At 35.9% G+C, this 19,519-nt stretch overlaps 1 protein-coding gene across 4 annotated transcripts in view; it reads left to right on the forward strand.

The window, feature by feature from the left end:
- ROCK2 (Rho associated coiled-coil containing protein kinase 2) overlaps positions 1 to 19,519 on the forward strand; it is a 131,152-nt gene that overhangs the window by 90,394 nt on the left and 21,239 nt on the right. For all 4 annotated transcript variants that reach the window (XM_061433304.1, XM_061433305.1, XM_061433306.1 and 1 more), the window contains 12 exons: positions 436 to 515; positions 675 to 723; positions 1,300 to 1,435; positions 1,530 to 1,621; positions 1,847 to 2,093; positions 2,466 to 2,572; positions 5,083 to 5,242; positions 7,024 to 7,184; positions 7,542 to 7,726; positions 14,361 to 14,430; positions 15,134 to 15,237; positions 18,556 to 18,742. In XM_061433304.1, coding sequence (XP_061289288.1) covers positions 436 to 515; positions 675 to 723; positions 1,300 to 1,435; positions 1,530 to 1,621; positions 1,847 to 2,093; positions 2,466 to 2,572; positions 5,083 to 5,242; positions 7,024 to 7,184; positions 7,542 to 7,726; positions 14,361 to 14,430; positions 15,134 to 15,237; positions 18,556 to 18,742 — 1,578 coding nt within the window. The remainder of the gene's footprint in view (positions 1 to 435; positions 516 to 674; positions 724 to 1,299; positions 1,436 to 1,529; positions 1,622 to 1,846; positions 2,094 to 2,465; positions 2,573 to 5,082; positions 5,243 to 7,023; positions 7,185 to 7,541; positions 7,727 to 14,360; positions 14,431 to 15,133; positions 15,238 to 18,555; positions 18,743 to 19,519) is intronic.

A 19,519-nucleotide genomic window follows, 5' to 3' on the forward strand; every position in this document is an offset into this window, starting at 1 on the left:
TAAGAAAAGTAATATATTTTTGAGCATATTCAGTCAAATATTCCAAATATTTGTTTCAGACGTAGACCTTTTATCTTTATCTTATTAGCACAAATGATAACAATATTTTCATATAAATAATCTACAGAAGAACAGTGGAGGATATCAATTTTTTTTAGTTTATTGATAATCAGTAACTTGCTATCATAGAAGAATTCTGCCAAGATTGGAGCTTCTCATTCTTATGTTTACATAGTGTGTTCATGTATACATATGTGCTGTGATATAAAGCAAGAGATGGAGGATTTTTTCTGTCAATAAAAATCACATTAAGAAGGTACACATGCTGTACCTATATTAAAGTTGAAAGAAAGGAGAAGAAAATTATCATTGTTTTCTTTAAGCCTCTCGCCTTTTAAATGTGATCACACTTTATCGTTTTTTATTTTCTGACAGATTCAGAAAAAACTGTACACATTAGAAGAACACCTTAGCACTGAGATTCAGGCCAAAGAGGAACTAGAACAGAAGTGCAAGTATGTTCTGTGAATAATTAAATGTTATATTTTAAAATGTAAATTTAAACATTTTACTAAAAAGAGCTACAAAGTAATTCTATGATTATTTTACAATTTATGGCAAATGTCTTTATTGTAAGAATTATTTTATGTACTGTTGCCTTTGAAATTCTTCAGGTCTGTTAATACTCGCTTAGAGAAAGTGGCAAAGGAGTTAGAAGAAGAGGTAAAGTTTCTCTATGCTTTTATTTACATTTTTGTTCGTAAAAAATTTTGATGCTTGACTTTATTATAGAGTTCACTCAATACCATATTAATACAAATCTTGTTATATAGTAAAATATATGTTGTAGCATTGATGAGGACTGAGATTATAGAGTAAACCATGATAATAGGCTTCATTTTGTTATGTTTTTGCAAATGAGTTAATTTAGTATGTGTAGATATTTCAAGGAAAAATAATTTCGGTCATATTAATGATATGGCTTAAAAATAGAAATTGACAGTTTTTTTTTATTATTCAGACCTGTAGTTTCTATTAAGTAAAGGTGGTTCAAGGGTGATGAAATGTTACAGAAATTTTGGCTTACAATAGTAAACAAAATACTTATGTTCTTGATTATTTAAGAATAATATGCTATTTTAAAAATATGGAAACCATTTGTAATTTTAACAAAATGGCTTTTCTTAGTTATTAGCTTTTTTAAAGGTCTCTTCTGTTTTATGTAACTGAAGTATTTTTTATTTTCATTTGATTTTTACACATACTTTCCTTTGATAATAACTTCAAGCATTATTTCAGATTACCTTAAGGAAAAATGTGGAATCAACATTAAGACAATTAGAAAGAGAAAAAGCACTTCTTCAGCACAAAAATGCAGAATATCAGCGGAAAGCTGATCATGAAGCAGACAAGAAGCGAAATTTGGAGAATGATGGTTTGTAGTATAGAATACTAAATACTTACTAAGAAAAAAAGTTTGTATGTGTGTGTTGTGTTGAAGCTTACTACTTAAATGCTTTTTATCATAGTTAACAGTTTAAAAGATCAGCTTGAAGATTTGAAAAAAAGAAATCAGAACTCTCAGATATCCACTGAGAAAGTGAATCAACTCCAGAGACAAGTAGGTTGATCCCAATTTATTTATAATAAGGATTTTGAATTTTATTTATGACTGTTAGCATTTGTTTTAATTGGTAATGTTACAAAAGGGAAATCATTAAAAATATATTTTTAGGGTTTTTCTTATTTTAAATAGTTTGCAATGGAGTAATAAATTGAAGTATTTTCATCATATATAGCTGTGTTGATTTGTTTGTTTTTTGTTTGGTTTTGAATGGAATAACAGCTGGATGAAACCAATGCTTTGCTGCGAACAGAATCTGATACTGCAGCCCGGTTAAGGAAAACACAGGCAGAAAGTTCAAAACAGATTCAGCAGCTGGAATCCAACAATAGAGATCTACAAGACAAAAATTGCCTGCTGGAGACTGCCAAGTTAAAACTTGAAAAGGAATTTATCAATCTTCAGTCAGTTCTAGAATCTGAAAGGAGGGACCGAACCCATGGATCAGAGATTATTAATGATTTACAAGGTATTAAAGTGGAGATTGCACTTAAGTTCAATTTGGAGATAACCTTAGATGGTGGATAATGTGCTGGAGTAGTAAGTGTATGGATATAGTACTCTGTTCTATAAAGTTAGGGTGTTAGAAATACACTGTTATAAAATTTTATGAATGAAGGATTTACTTTCAAATAGTATGAAGTATTTTAAGTAACAAGCCACTTCTGAAACAGTAGATTGGATTCCAGTTGAATTAACTCTGAAGCATTGTATCAACAATTATAAAATTTCTGCTCATAAATAACAGCTTTAAGGTATGAGGTGAATTCTGAATTTTTTACTCTAAATTTAATTTGTATTGTATATGAATTTATTGTTTTTTAAAATGTTGCCACTTTAGGTAGAATATCTGGCCTAGAAGAAGATGTAAAGAATGGTAAAATCTTATTAGCAAAAGTAGAGCTGGAGAAGAGACAACTACAGGAGAGATTTACTGATTTGGAAAAGGTAAAACATGTTAAGTTTTATATTTGTGTAAGAAGATAGATGTAGAGTTTCGAGTTGAAAAACTTATTCTAAAATACGGAAAATTAGTAACTGAGATATTTCCAGCACTCATGTACTTTCTTATATTGTTATGTGCATTGATGATATATACTTTAAGGCTTACCATAACACCATACAAGCAGCCCTTAGCATGTCAGTTGCTTATGAAGGGAGGACTCTCCTAGGATGTGTTCTGAGGATGCTTCTCCCTAGACATCCCAGGAAAACTCAGATTTTTATGTACATTATATCTTCAAAATGGTGTAAAATTATCATGACTTTTCATGTAGAAGTTTACCAAAAAGTGCTATGAGCGGGCATAATTTCTAGGCTCTGTGTAGATAATATTTTGTTTTCATTCATTTAAGGATTTAGTGTATTGTATGTGGTAAAAATATCAGGATGCAGTTCTTGCCCTTAACAACCTCACATCTAGTAGGTAATTTCTAAAGTAAAAGTAAAGTACACAGATAATTCTAATACAGTGTCGTGGACTGCAAGGAGATCCAACCAGTCCATTCTAAAGGAGATCAGTCCTGGGTGTTCATTGGAAGGACTGATGCTAAAGCTGAAACTCCAATACTTTGGCCACCTCATGCGAAGAGTTGACTCATTGGAAAAGACTCTGATTCTGGGAGGGATTGGGGCAGGAGGAGAAGGGGATGACAGAGGATGAGATGGCTGGATGGCATCACCGACTCGATGGACCTGAGTTTGAGTGAACTCCGGGAGTTGGTGATGGACAGGGAGTCCAGGCGTGCTGCGATTCATGGGGTTGCAGAGTCGGACACAACTGAGCGACTGAACTGAACTGACAAGTAGAATGATAGAGGTATGGGCAGGGTATCTTGGGTACACAGAATGAATCCCTAATCTGACAGGGCAGCATTGGCTGACAAAGTAAAGGTGCATTATGAGCTGGGGAGGACATCATGAGTGAAGGCACAGAGGATAGAAGATAAAAGGTCATAGTTTATTTAAGTATAAACTATTCAGTATTTCTAGAGTAAAGAGTAAAGGTCAAGAAATTTTAATCTTTTAAAGGATAGACAGTGAATATTTTAAATTTTGCAGGTGATATGGTCTCTACTTCAGTAAAGGGAACGGGCATGGCTATGATCTAATGAAATTTTACAAAAACAGACATCAGTCTAAAATTGACCATGCAAGATGTTGAATACTCTATTAAGAAACTTAGTTGCTCTAAGAAATGGACTAACCACTGAAGGGCTTTTAAGTTGGGTGATTTTATTAGTGATTCATTTAAGACATATTATTATGTACCATGTGAAAACTAGGTTTGAGGAAGATTAATAGGTAGGTAGATTAATCAGAGGCTTTTCAGATAAAGTAACTCAGAAAATGGAGACTTAACTAATTCAGTAGTTGAAAGGTTGGAAAATAGGAATGAATCTGAAATATTTGAAGGAGGAGTATTTGGGAACACTTAGTGATTGACTGATTAAATGTAGCATGTGAATAGTACTTAAGAATGAGTTTTCAGTTCCTAGTTTGTGACAAAAACCTATAGTGGTGCCTTTAATTAATAAAGAATAAAGGAGAAATAGAAGAGACAATGATAAATCCATTTTAGTCTTGAGGTGCTGGTGAGACAACCAAATTAGGATGTCTACAGAGAAGTAAGCTACGGTAGTAGCAGCTAGAAATATTTGATCATCATTGATATTGAAGTAGTGCAAACTATGCAAATGAAAGAACCCATCTGAAGGAGATTGCTTAGACCTGTGGTTTTCAAAGCAGAATAAACTACTCTGTTGATAGATTGTGTAGTTTGAAAAAAATTATTTTCATTATTGAAAAAAAAAGTCTGTATTTATGATATAAACTATAGGAAACAAAGAATTAGAAAATCTTTTGAGGATATATAGAAAATTAACTTCTGTTAATGGTTCTCAACTTAAAACATGTTTTCCATGTGGAAAATAAAGATGACTAGTAAAGGATCCTGAGTTTTATTCCCACCCCCCCGCCAGATCTAGCAAAGGAAAATGTTAAATATGTTTTAAAAGTTTGAGAGATAATACAGAAAGAGGAGAAGCATTATGGCTAAAGAATGCTACCTACAGAGAACACCCAATATTTAAGAGGTGGCTGGGAGAAAACTTCACACAGCAGAAAAGATGAGAGAAGGGTGGAGAGAGCCAAGTGAGGTCAAGTATATCAAGGAAATAGTTTCAAGGGCAACAGTGAGTTCAAATGAAAAATGACTTGATAATTGAGGTATCATTCATCACTTTATTGAGCTCAAGTAATCACAGTGAAGATCTCGAAACAGTAGTGGAGATAAGTACATTGGGAAGCAAACAGGTGGAACAGCACATACGGTACTTTTACAGAAAGTCTGAAGATTGGAGGGAACATGTTAAACATTGTTAGTAAGCCTGTAAAGAAATTTTTGAAATTGTGAGCCAGTCTGTTTTGTTGATGGCTGCTGTTTAAATCTTTAATAGGAAAAGAACAACATGGAAATAGATATGACATACCAACTAAAAGTTATACAGCAAAGTTTAGAACAAGAAGAAACTGAACATAAAGCTACAAAAGCACGGCTTGCAGATAAAAACAAGATTTATGAATCCATTGAAGAAGCTAAATCAGAAGCCATGAAAGGTACGCATTTTCATAAGAGGATTTTCAGCAATATTTTACAGACTTGATTCTGTATTCAATTCTGATTTTGGAAAATATTTAAAAAAACTATTAGGAAAGCTTAACATATATATATTTATGTGTGTGTGTGTGTGTATGTGTATATATATATATATATATACATTTTTTTTTTCCTTTAAGGCCATGACCATTTCTAGGATAGTGAGGCTCAAATGCAAAATTGCTCAACCACATTTTTAGATCAGAGAGAAATGAATATTTCAGTGGTATCAATAGTGGCAGGCATATAGAGTGTGTAGTTCTAGATATATCTGTTCAGATTTGGGGGATATCCTCTTTTTATAATTAGTTTGACATTTCATCAGCTCATGTTACAAAATTCTTTCCTAAAGTTTATATAAGTTGACTGAATATTTTGAAATCTGGCATGATGAAGATACTAGCTATATTTGGTCAGAGCCACACAAAGCTAACGAGTGTAGGGTAAGAGAACAAAGTTGACTTTTCCACAAACCAAGCCTGTTATCTTGGAATTGTCTTTTAGGTTATATCTTGTTTTCCAAACTGACTGTTTATATATGATGGATTTGAAGTTCCAAAAGAAATCAATAAAGTATTCTTGTCAAAGATTTGTAAAACTTTTAAACAGAAATTTCATTTCATATTAAACCATAAGATTTATTAATAACTTAGCAAAAAAATAGCCTTTTAATTAGTGAGTGTAGTTAAAATTGGAGGGTTTTTTTGGTCAAAAGCAGTTTAGTTTAAGACATTGATTTTAGATGATAAAAGATGAAATGAGTGCTATATTTAGAAATACCTAATAAGAAGAAAGTGGGACAAGACAAGAGTTGAATTTCTTTTGAGATTATAATTTAGGTGCTATAAATGCAAACATTTTTCACATTTGTAACACATGTGTAATCACCACCCAAGACAAGATAGAGAATCTATGTTTTCCTCATCTCAGTGAGTTCACTTATGCCTCTTTCTGTTCTCTAGACCCACATTCCAGTGATTAGTTTTTTAAATGAGTACATTTGTTTATAAGTTGTTCTCAGAACTGTTGAAAATGAACCAATTTAGCATAGTAACAACTGTCTTTTTTCAGATTTCTTTTTACAACTCTAACATAACAGATGACTTTCGTATTTTGCATGATTGCACACAACTTAAATTTTGTAGATGGTACTCAAATATGGTATAAAACCTTTGGTCTTTCTACTGCATGTCATTGCTTCCTTTGTGTAAGAGTATGGCTTACCAATGAATTACTAGCTCTGTGATCTTGTCTAGTTACTTAGCCTTTTATGCCTAGTTTCCTGTAAAGGGACAGTTCCTGTATTTGGTTGTGAAAAACAGGTGCATTGATACATGAAAAGTGCCTAGAAATGCTAGCTGTTTTTAGTAGTATATGAAAAATGTTTCATTTTTCCACACTTTTGAAGCTAGTTCATTAAAAACTGAAAATTCATAATGTTTAAATTTTACTTAATATAACTTTGCAGTAAGTGATAAAGGCAGAATTATTTTGCTTTCATTAAAATGAATATAATATTGCAGAGTGTGGTAGATTTTTACACCCTGCAAATATAACAGTTAATTTTTAAGCATGAAATTGTTGATATTTCAATTGTGTTAAGAGGAGTAATGAAAAAAACTGAAAATTAAGAAAATTTTTGAGGCAGCATCATTTATTGCAATTTTTATTAGCACTGTGTCATGTATTTGATATGCTTTTTTTGTTTGGTTCATGATTATGTCTATTTTTGTGGCAATAGAAATGGAGAAAAAGCTCTCGGAGGAAAGAACTTTAAAACAGAAAGTAGAGAACTTGTTGCTGGAGGCTGAGAAAAGATGCTCTATATTAGACTGTGACCTCAAACAGTCACAGCAGAAAATAAATGAACTCCTCAAACAGAAAGATGTGCTAAATGAGGATGTAAGTGTGCAGCTTACTGTATAATGAACTATTTAATTAATTAATAATAAACTAGGTTTATTTGTAGAGGTTCAATGATGGTTTTACAATTAAAATTTTTTTCTTATAAAATAATATTCTGTAATTTTTTAATTGTACCAGATTTGGGTGATATACTAAATGAATCATAATTACAGTTTCTTTGAAGACTATATTTTATTTAAAAAATATATTATTATGGAAAATCCAAAAAATACTGTGAAATGAACTAACTGTTTAAGGAGAAGAAATCTGTTTTATGTCATTATATTTACTGCCAGCTTCATTGATGAAAAAATCAAAATAATTTGCTTGCATACCAATAACACTATTTTTTAGGTTAGAAACTTGACATTAAAAATAGAACAGGAAACTCAGAAGCGCTGCCTTACACAAAATGACTTGAAGATGCAAACACAGCAAGTTAACACACTAAAAATGTCAGAAAAGCAGTTAAAGCAAGAGAATAATCATCTCCTAGAAATGAAAATGAGCTTGGAAAAACAGAATGCTGAACTTCGAAAGTAAGTTAATTGTTTGAGACAAAGACTTACTAATATGCAGAGCTATCTCCATGTAAATTATCTTAATTTTTACTTATCTGGGAATTTTCTTCTGACTCCTTTGTTTTCTTGAACACATTTTTCTCTTCTTTCTGTTTAAATGATGTGTTGAGTGCCACTATTGTCTTTCCAAAAGATTTTATTTGCATTCCCAACAATTTTTACTACTGCCACATTATGATATAATCGTATATTGTTTGTGCTGAAGAAGAAAAGGTCTGGGGTGTGCACTCCATGCTCTTAAGATTCCTCCTCAGGACTGTCTCGCAAACAAAAGTGTTTTTTGTTTGTTCCTTTAGTTTCTGGGACTTGGAAATGTTTGACCATTAAGCAAACACCATATAAATTTTTAAATCATTTTTTAGGATACACTCTTGTGCTATATCTCTGAGTCAGGAAGATCCCCTAGAGAAGGAAATGGCAACCCACTCCAGTATTCTTGCCTGGAGAATTCTATGGACAGAGGAGCCTGACGGGCTACAATCTGTGGGAGTCACAAAGAGTCAGACACAACTGAGCAACGCACTTTCTCTAGTGCTATATTTAATTTACTTAGAAAACATTGTTAAAATACTTTAAATTAAGGTATATAGTAAATATACTGTTAAAAATTGCCCCATTTAGTCATTAGTAGTATAATTAGTACTGATCAAAGATTCTAGGAAATACCACTTCCATTAAACATGAACCTGACGTAAAAAGGAAAGACAGAATAGGAAGGAGCTCTTGAAGGTTAAAAATTATTGCCAATGTAAATTTATTAGAAGAGTTTGAAGAAAAAAAAATTTTTTTAATTTCACAAAATATAGAACAAGAAGAAATGACATAGAATATATGAGAGAAAAGCTAAGACACACACCAACTGATTCTAAGAATTCTAGCGCCAGACAAGGAATTCCAGAGAATCTTAGGGAAGGAAGTTACTAAAGAAATAATAGAAAAGAATTTCTCATAGCTGGAAAAGAAGTCTTTATATTGAAAAGACCAGCAACTATACTTGAGAAAAGACTCACATTTAGACATGTTAGTATGAAATCTCAAAAACAAAAGAGAATGGAATTGTTGCAGTTCTTATCTCCAGCTGGGGAGGTTGTGGTTTGTGGTTGATGCAATAGGAAATGAATGGAGGCTTGATTATGTCACTTAGACCAGTGATATAACTGTATTAGGGGTTGGGGAGCGGTTAGGGGTGGTAAGAGCTAAATTCTCACATATGGCAGCAGGGAATTGGTAAATAATTAAAACGTATGTCCAGGAATAAGCTGAGATGTGGTGGGAACCACAAAAGAACAATAAAAGGAAATGAAACAAAGTGATTTCCTCTAGGGAAATAGGATTGTCACGTGGATGGTTATGGATAAGGAGACTGCGACATTTCATAATTTTTTTCTGTGCTAGTCTGTACTATCTAACTGTAACCATGTGCATATTATATAATTTCTGAAAAATAGCTTTTATTAAATACCTAATAAATGTGGGGTTTTAAAAGTTACATATAATGAACAGTAGCTCTTCAAAAAGATCATGATATTAATATTACACTGGAGTTTGCTGCATGTGAGCCTAGCTAGTAATGATTTCAAATTTTTAAAACTTGCTCTTTCATATGTTATTAGCATCTTTCATATCTTTGGCTCAGAGAAATAAGAATCATACTTTTTTAAATAATATACTGATTAATAATAAAATACAGAATTAACACAGTGAAGTGACATCTGGTGATAATTTCCTATTTATCCAGAAGTTGAAGGACCAGTGAGTAAACAAAGTGATCAGATTATATTAAATTAAAATAATGATGAAAGTTATCTAAGTAATATTAAATTGAAATTGAAGGTGGTGTGATTAAATCATTTAATCTCTCTTGAGTTTTTCTTGCTTTATACACTTTTGTTTATAAATTTATTTGGCCATACAGCCTGTGGGATCTTAGTTTCCTGACCAGGAATAGAACCCGTGCCCCCTGCAGTGGAGGTGTGGAGTCTTAATCACTGAACTGCCAGGGAAGTCCACCTATATACATTTTTAAAATATCCAACTGGTAGTAAAATATTTTCTCATTTTAAAATATTTAGATCTATATTAAAAGATAAAGAGAAAACAAATATAAGGTCTCCTTTATGAACAGTATGAAAAGGAAAAAGGATAGGACACTGAAAGATGAACTCCCCAGGTCGGTAGGTGCCCAGTATGCTATTGGAGATCAGTGGAGAAATAACTCCAGAAAGAATGAGGGATGGAGCCAAAGCAAAAACAACACCCACTTGTGAATGGGACTGGTGATGGAACAGGGTTCGATGCTGTAAAGAGCAATATTGCATAGGAACCTGGAATGTTAGGTCCATGAATCAAGGCAAATTGGAAGTGGTCAAACAGGAGATGGCAAGAGTGAACGTTGACATTCTGGGAATCAGCAAACTAAAATGGACTGGAATGGGTAAATTAAACTCAGATGACCATTATATCTACTTTTGTGGGCAGGAAGCCCTTACAAGAAATGGAATAGCCATCACAGTCAACAAAAGAGTCCAAAATGCAGTACTTGAATGCAATCTCAAAAATGACAGAATGATCTCTGTTCGTTTCCAAGACAAACCATTCAATATCATAGTAAGCCAAGTCTATGCCCCGACCAGTAATGCTGAAGAAGCTGAAGTTGAACAGTTCTATGAAGACCTACCTTCTAGAACTAACACCCAAAAAAGATGTCCTTTTCATTATAGGAGACTGGAATGCAAAAGTAGGAAGTCAAGAAACACCTGGAGTAATAAGCAAATTTGGCCTTGGAGTACAGAATGAAGCAGGGCAAAGGCTAATAGATTTTTCCAAGAGAACACACTGGTCATAGCAAACACCCTCTTCCAACAACACAAGAGAAGACTCTACACATGGACATCAACAGATGGTTGACACCAAAATCCAATTGATTCTGTTCTTTGCAGCCAAAGATGGAGAAGCTCTATACAGTCAGCAAAAATAAGACGGGGAGCTGACTGTGACTCAGATCATGAACTCCTTATTGCCAAATTCAAACTAAAATTGAAGAAAGTGGAGAAAACCACTAGACCATTCAGGTATGACCTAAATCAAATCCCTTATGACTGTACAGTGGAAGTGAGAAATAGATTTAAGGGACTAGATCTGATAGAGTGCCTGATGAACTATGGACAGAGGTTTGTGACATTGTACAGGAGACAGGAATCAAGACCATCCCCAAGAAAAGCAAAATGGCTGTCTGAGGAGGCCTTACAAAAAGCTGTGAAAAGAAGGGAAGCAAAAAGCAAAGGAGAAAAGGAAAGATACACCCATTTGAATGCAGAGTTCCAAAGAATAGCAAGAAGAGATAAGAAAGCCTTCCTCAGTGATCAATGCAAAGAAATAGAGGTAAAGAGTAGACTGGGAAAGACTAGAGATCTCTTCAAGAAAATTAGAGATACCAAGGGAACATTTCATGCACAGATGGGCTCAATAAAGGACAGAAATGGTAGGGACCTAACAGAAGCAGGAGAAACTAAGAAGAGGTGGCAAGAATACACAGAAGAACTATACAAAAAAGATCTTCACGACCCAGATAATCATGATGGTGTGATCACTAAACTAGAGCCAGACATCCTGGAATGTGAAGTCAAATGGGCCTCAGGAAGCATCATTATGAACAAAGCTAATGGAGGTGATGGAATTCTACTTGCTATGCTATGCTATGCTAAGTCGCTTCAGTCGTGTCCGACTCTGTGTGACCCCATAGACGGCAGCCCACCAGGCTCCGTCGTCCCTGGGGTTCTCCAGGCAAGAATACTGGAGTGGGTTGCCATTTCCTTCTCCAGTGCATGAAAAGAGAAAAGTGAAAGTGAAGTCGCTCAGTCGTGTCCGACTCTTAGCGACCCCATGGACTGCAGCCTACCAGGCTCCTCCGTCCATGGGATTTTCCAGGCAAGAGTACTAGGGTGGGGTGCCATTGCCTTCTCTAATTCCACTTGAATTCCACTTGAGCTACTTCAAATCCTGTAAGATGATGCTGTGAAAGTGCTGTACTCAATATGCCAGCAAATTTGGAAAACTCAGCAGTGGCCTCAGGACTGGAAAAGGTCAGTTTTCATTCCAATACCAAAGAAAGGCAATGCCAAAGAATGTTAAAACTACCACACAATTGCACTCATCTCACACGCTAGTAATGTAATGCTTAAAATTCTCCCAAGCCAGGCTTCAGCACTACGTGAACAGTGAACTTCCAGATGTTCAAGCTGGTTTTAGAAAAGGCAGAGGAACCAGAGATCAAATTGCCAACATCCATTGGATCATCGAAAAAGCAAGAGAGTTCCAGAAGAACATCTATCTCTGCTTTATTGAGCCTTTGACTGTGTGGATCACAATAAACTGTGGAGAATTCTGAAAGAGATGGGAATACCAGACCACCTGACCTGCCTCTTGAGAAACCTGTATGCAGGTCAGGAAGCAACAGTTAGAACTGGACATGGAACAATAGACTAGTTCCAAATAGGAAAAGGAGTACATCAAGGCTGTATATTGTCACCCTACTTATTTAACTTATATGCAGAGTACATCATGAGAAACACTGGGCTGGAGGAAACGCAAGCTGGAATCAAGATTGCAGGGAGAAATATCAATAACCTCAGGTATGCAGACACCACCCTTAATGGCAGAAAGTGAAGAAGAACTAAAGAGCCTCTTGATGAAAGTGAAAGAGGAGAGTGAAAAAGTTGGCTTAAAGCTCAACATTCAGAAAACTAAGATCATGGGATCCGGTCCCATCACTTCATGGCAAATAGATGGGGAAGGATTGGAAACAATGTCAGACTTTTTTTGGGGGGCTCCAAAATCACTGCAGATGGTGCTTGCAGCCATGAAATTAAAAGACACTTTTCCTTTGAAGGAAAGTTATGACCAACCTAGACAGCATAGGAAAAAGCAGAGACATTACTTTGGCAACAAAGGTCCATCTAGTCAAGGCTATGGTTTTTCCAGTGGTCATGTATGGATGTGAAAGTTGGACTGTGGAGAAAGCTGAGTGCTGAAGAATTGATGCTTTTGAACTGTGGTGTTGGAGAAGACTCTTGAGAGTCCCTTGGATTACAAGGAGATCCAACCAGTCCATCCTAAAGGGGATCAGTCCTGGATATTCATTGGAAGGACTGATGTTGAAGCTGAAACTCCAATACTTTGGCCATCTGATGCGAAGAGCTGACTCATTTGAAAAGACCCTGATGCTGGGAAAGATTGAGGGCAGGAGGAGAAGGAGACGACAGAGGATGAGATGGTTGGATGGCATCACCGACTCGAGTTGGGTGGACTCCGGGAGTTGGTGATGGACAGAGAGGCCTGGGATGCTTTGGTTCATGGGGTTGCAGAGTCGGACATGACTGAGCGACTGAACTGTACTGAACTTATGAATACAGACATGGTTAATCTGTCCAGAAGTAATATATCTTTATAGTCTTAATATATGTTTCCATACCTTTTTCTGTGCCTGTACCTGTACATGTGTACTATATTTATAGGGTTGAGTTTTGTAGAATATTTTTGTTTGTTTTTTTTTTGTTGTTTTTTAATTGTATATGTTGTTCTCCAACTTGTTTTCTTTCTTCTTAGCTTTGATTTGAAATAACTATAATATATATATATGATTTCATTTTTTTGACAAGCCTGTACTTTTATTTCAACCCAACATCTTAAGAGTGTTACTAGGTTTTTTATTTAACTTTTTTCTTTACTGAAGATTAAGATATATATAGAAAGTACACAAAGGATAAATGTAGAACTCTGAATTTTTACAGAGCGTTCAAATCTGTGCAGTTAACCATTTTGTTGTTGTTTGCTAAGTTGTGTCCAACTCTTTTGCAACCCATGGACTGTAGCCCACCCGGCTCCTCTGTCCATGGGATTTTCCGAGCAAGAATAACTGGAATGGGTTGCCATTTCCTTCTCTTAGGGGATCTTCCCAACCCAGGGACTGAACTCGTGTCTCCTGTATTACCGGTGGATTCTTTACCACTGAGCCACCAGAAATCTGTGCAGTTACTGTTTACATTTAGATATAAAAACCTGTACTCTTAACCTCCCTGCAGGGCCCCTCCCAGTTGTTTCTACACTCATTCTGAAATAATCGATTTTCAGGTACTCTTTAATTGTACTACTTTTTGGCATAAATGGCTGATCACAATGCATGTTTGCGAATATAATTCAGTGTTATTAGTTTAATAGAGTACTGTTTGGTCTCTGAATCCCTTATGCTCTTAAAAAAATTATTGCGGGCCCAAAGAGTTTTTGTTTATGTGAATTTTATCTAATGTTGTTTATTGTGTTCGAAATTGAAACTGAGAAAATTTAAAAACAGGAGCATACATGCATACGTTTCATTAGCTTTTGGAATAATAAAATCCTCATATGTCATGCAGCCTCATGAAAGTATATATACATGGAAAGAATTAATGCTTTAAAAGTAGCCATGATTCTCAGTATTATGAAAATAATTTTACCTCATGGATTTTCTTGAGAGGTCTTAGGTACTCCCAGAGGTTTCCTAGACCACATTTCAAGAGTTGCTGGCTTAATATGTGTCTAACCAATGTCCCCACAGAGAACGTCAAGATGCAGATGGACAGATGAAAGAGCTCCAGGATCAGCTTGAAGCAGAGCAGTATTTCTCAGTAAGTCCAGACATGTTACTTTGAAAAGTATTATATTTGTAGAATTATTAAAATTTTTTTTTTGCTGAAAAACCAGGAGACTGATTCTTTAAATTCTTATAGCAAATTCCAGAGAGAATTTTGGATGAATGTTTTGTACCACACATCTGTAAAAGGAATACTGGGGCAAGAGACTGTAGATAGTCTAACAGAAATCCATTATCATTTCAAAAAAAAGTAGTTCTAAGTACATACCCACACCATATGAAGTTCATTTTAAAAAGCATTGATTTTTGAGGAAGAATATATTTGTATAATGAAAGAAATAAGATTGTCATTGTAACATTTGCCCTTTTTTGAGTTTTAAAATATGAAATAATAACTGTCACCTCATTGATTTTTAAGCCAGCAAAATTTTCTTGAATAAATTGATAATATTTTTCTTTGCCTCTTCATCCTACCAATATGACATTTAGTGAGAAATTTCACTAGGATATCCAGTTGAAAAATCACACTTGTAAATTATTAGCTGAAGTTTTATTAGTTAATTGGGTTGATTACCAGAAAATAGAAAATCTCATTGAACTATCACTTTGCTCATGGGCTCAACATTACTCAGTTTTATGAGCCTATTATGTAGTAATCAGCTGAACTTTTTGTCTGGATAGCTTTTGAATATTTGTAACAATGATGATCCATGTTTCTATTCTGTTTTGCTATTTAGACCCTCTATAAAACACAGGTTAGGGAACTTAAGGAAGAATGTGAAGAAAAGACCAAACTTTGTAAAGAATTACAGCAGAAGAAGCAGGAATTACAGGATGAAAGGTAAGGATAAGATCCTTATCTCTGTTCATAGACATGTACCCTACTCCTAGAAAGTGCCTGTATATGTGTTAAGTCACTTAGTCATGCCCAACTCTTTGCAACCCATTGATTGTAGCCTGCCAGGCTTCTCTGGCCAAGGAATTGTCCAGGCAAGAATACTGGAGTGGGTTGCCATTCCCTTCTCCAGAGGATCTTCCCAATCCAAACCCAGGTCTCCTGCATTGGCAGGCTGATTCTTTACTATCTGAACCACCAGGGAACTCCAGGTAAAATTTGTTGATGAAGTTAATAAAAAGCCAAAGATATTAAGAAGAGGTGGCAAAAATACACAGAAGAACTATACGTAAAAGGTCTTCATGACCCAGATAAGCACTATGGTATGATCACTGAACTAGAGCCAGACATCCTGGAATACAAAATCAAGTGGGCCTTAGGAAGCATCACTATGAACAAAGCTAGGGGAGGTGATGGAATTCCAGCTGAGCTTTTTCAGATCCTAAAAGATGATGCTATTAAGTGCTGCACTCCATATGCCAGCAAATTTGGAAAACTCAGCAGTGGCCTCAGGACTAGAAAAGGTCAGTTTTCATTCCAATCCCAAAGAAAGGCAATGCCAAAGAACGTTCAAACTACCGCACAATTGCACTCATCTCACACACTAGCAAAGTAATGCTCAAAATTCTCCAAGCCGTGCTTCAACAGTACGTGAGCCGTGAACTTCTAGATGTTCAAGCTGGATTTAGAAAAGGCAGAGGAACCAGAGATCAAATTGCCAACATCTGCTGCATCATCAAAAAAGCTAGAGAGTTCCAGAAAAACATCTATTTCTGCTTTATTGACTGTGCCAAAGCCTTTGACTGTGTGGATTACACAGTCAGTTTGTTTGTGGAAAATTCTTAAAGAGATGTGTCGAGGTCCAGCCCCAGCTGATCCAGGGTATTCGAAGGGGAGACGGCGTCGGCGATTATTTATTTATTCATCAAAATTTATTCATCAAAGATATAAAGTATAATAGAATGAGGATAGCTCAGTAGGAAAATTCAGTGGAGAAAAGAAGCTGAGTAGCTTGGTTTACGTGGAAAATCAGTATAACCCGTGACACCAGGTTAGCTCTGACCACGGAGGCCACAGGCGCCCTCTAGAATAGCGGAAGGTGCCCCACCTTAGACACCTTCTCGAGTGGGTCTTAGAAGCCCAGGCAACTAAATGGTTGCAGAGGATATCCGCTCTCCAGATGGAGACTCAGCTGGAAATTGAGGAGAAAAATGACATGGGGAGACCAAGCGTTGGTAAGCAAGGCCCGTAACTTTATTTTCAACAGGGGCTTATATACCCTAAGTTACACATAGAGGATAATAGGGGATGCAAAGTCAGCAGTCTTTGATCCTTATCAAAAACCAGAGTTTCTTTCCTACAAATTTATCGTATACAAATGGTTTAGGTGATTTACATCATCTTCTGGCCAGAAGGCGTATTAACATTTTATGACTCTTGACAAAGACTTATCAACAAAGACTTATTTTCTCTAAGAGTAATTATTTTAAGGTTTTGCGCCATCTTCTGAAGAAAAAATTGCATTCCTATAGGGCGGATGTGTAATGGGTTTACAACAAAGGAAAGAATTTATTACCTTAAGGGTCTAAAGTTACTAACACCAAGGCCACTACTAATTTTTTCTACATACCAACTACGTTAATTAATACACATTCAAGGATACAATTCAGGGGATGTGAAAACTTGGCAACAAGCATTGGTTCATCAATGAAATCTTTTACTAGTTTTATTCTGACAGTTTCTAACTCTCTGAGAGGCTCTAAGCTATTTGAGTATCTTAAGCTTCCCGTGCCTCTCGAGGCTGGGAGACTGTAAACAATTGTATGCATAACTGTAGGAGTCCGGGTAAACTTGTCAGGCGAGTTAGAGAGCTCTCTGAGGGGTTTGGATTTAAACACTCCTAATTGCCCAGGAACTTATTAATTGGAGCTGTAAGTTAACTCTTTGTCAGAGAGAGCGAGATGGTGGTAGGGGACAGCCCCCAGTAAAGTCAGAGGTGAGAGCACAAAGCAATAAAGTAGGCAGACTGTTTTTTTGGGGGGGTAGATACTCGAGAATATCCAGGGGGACTCCTGAGGCTCGATCCCGCCTTTGCGTATGCCGAGCCTCCTTCCTCATGACCTTTGTCACGAGTGGAATGTCTCTCGCCGGCTCCCGGCAGAGATGGGAATACCAGACCACCTTACCTACCTCCTGAGAAACCCATATGAAGATTAAAAAGCAACAGTTAGAACCGGACAGGGAACAATAGAGTGGTTCCAAATCAGGAAAGGAGTATGTTAAGGCTGTATATTGTCACCCTGCTTATTTAACTTATATGCAAAGTACATCATGAGAAACGCTGGACTGGAGGAAGCACAAGCTGGAATCAAGATTGCCAGGAGAAATATCAATAACCTCAGATATGCAGATGACACCACCCTTATGGCAGAAAGTGAAGAAGAACTAAAGAGCCTGTTGATGAAAGTGAAAGAGGAGAGTGAAAAAGTTGGCTTAAAGCTCAACATTCAGAAAACTAAGATCATGGGATCCGGTCCCATCACTTCATGGCAAATAGATGGGGAAAAAATGGAAACAATGTCAGACTTTATTTTTTTGGGCTCCAAAATCACTGCAGATGGTGACTGCAACCATGAAATTTAAAAACACTTGCCCCTTGTAAGGAAAGTTATGCCCAACCTAGATAGCATGTTAAAAAGCAGAGACATTAGTTTGCCAACAGAGGTCCGTGTAGTCAAAGCTGTGGGTTTTCCAGTAGTCATGTATGGATGTGAGAGTTGGACTATATAGAAAGCTGAGGGCAGAAGTGAGGCTTTTGAACTGTGGTGTCGCAGGAGACTGTTGAGGGTCCCTGGGACTACAGGGAGATCCAAGCAGTCAATCCTCAAGGAAATCAGTCCTGAATATTCATTGGAAAGACGGATGCTGAAGCTGTAGCTCCAATACTTTGGCCACCTGGTGTGAAGAATTGACTCATTGGTAAAGACCCCGATACTAGGAAAGATTGAAGGCAGGAGGAGAGCAGGATGACAGAGGATGAGATGCCTGGATGGCATCACTGACTCGATGGACTTGAGTTGAGTAAACTCCAGGAGTTGGTGATGGACAGGGAGGCCTGGCATGCTACAGTCCATGGGTTCACAAAGAGTAGGATACAACTGAGTGACTGAACTGAACTGACTGATCTGATGAAGTTAATTAGAGAAAAACTTGAGCTTTGTAATAAAAAATTGAATGTTAAAATTTTATTTCTCTTAAATATAGGGACTCCTTGGCTGCTCAACTGGAGATTACCTTAACCAAAGCAGATTCTGAGCAACTGGCTCGTTCAATTGCTGAGGAACAGTATTCTGATTTGGAAAAAGAGAAGATCATGAAAGAGCTGGAGATCAAAGAGATGATGGCTCGACACAAACAGGAACTCACCGAAAAAGATGCTACTATTGCGTCTGTAAGTAAAGTCCTTGGTTCATTTTTGGCTATAATTGTTAAAAATCTTGCTTTAGAAATACTAGGAAAGTGACATAAATCTAAATGAAAAATTGTATGTTTTGGCTACAAGATATTTGAGCTAGTGAACCATCAGCTTCTCAGTGTTGTTTGGCAGAGAGGGGGCCCTCGAAAACACAACTTCCAGTGGCTTCACCTGTTGGTAAATTCAGAGTTAAGGACTAAAGTGAAAAGAAAACACCAAAAGTACAAAACAGTTTAAGTCTTTTTTTTTCTTGTTAAACCAATTGTAGTTTAAAAGAATTTGAAATTAATCATGAAGATTAGTTTAATCATGAAGATAGCCATATGTAGGTTGAAAATAATTGTAATAAAAATTTCATATAGAAGTAAAATATCAAGTAGTTGAGTTAGCCTTATCAATTGTCTAGATCTATGAAAAATGTTACAGTAATTTTAAAGCATGGCATCAGAACAGGGATATTTCATCCTGTTCAGTGAAAGTGAGTAGGGAGACCAGAAATAGACTGACACACAGGAGAACTTGGCATATGACGTCAGCGGCAACACACAAATCAGTGGGAGAGGATACAGGTTTATGGTTTTGAAATGACTATGTTTTTATGTGGAAAGGAATAAAATTAGATTCTTATTATCATTTACCGTATATAACAGTAAATTCTAGCTATCTTAAGAACCTAAATATGTAAAATAAAAATTTTTAAATATTTGAAACTTAAAATTTACTTGTAACAAAAAACAAATAAATGACAGGGGA

This window comes from Bos javanicus, chromosome 11 (genome assembly GCF_032452875.1).
Source record: "Bos javanicus breed banteng chromosome 11, ARS-OSU_banteng_1.0, whole genome shotgun sequence".
NCBI classification, from domain to species: domain Eukaryota; kingdom Metazoa; phylum Chordata; class Mammalia; order Artiodactyla; family Bovidae; genus Bos; species Bos javanicus.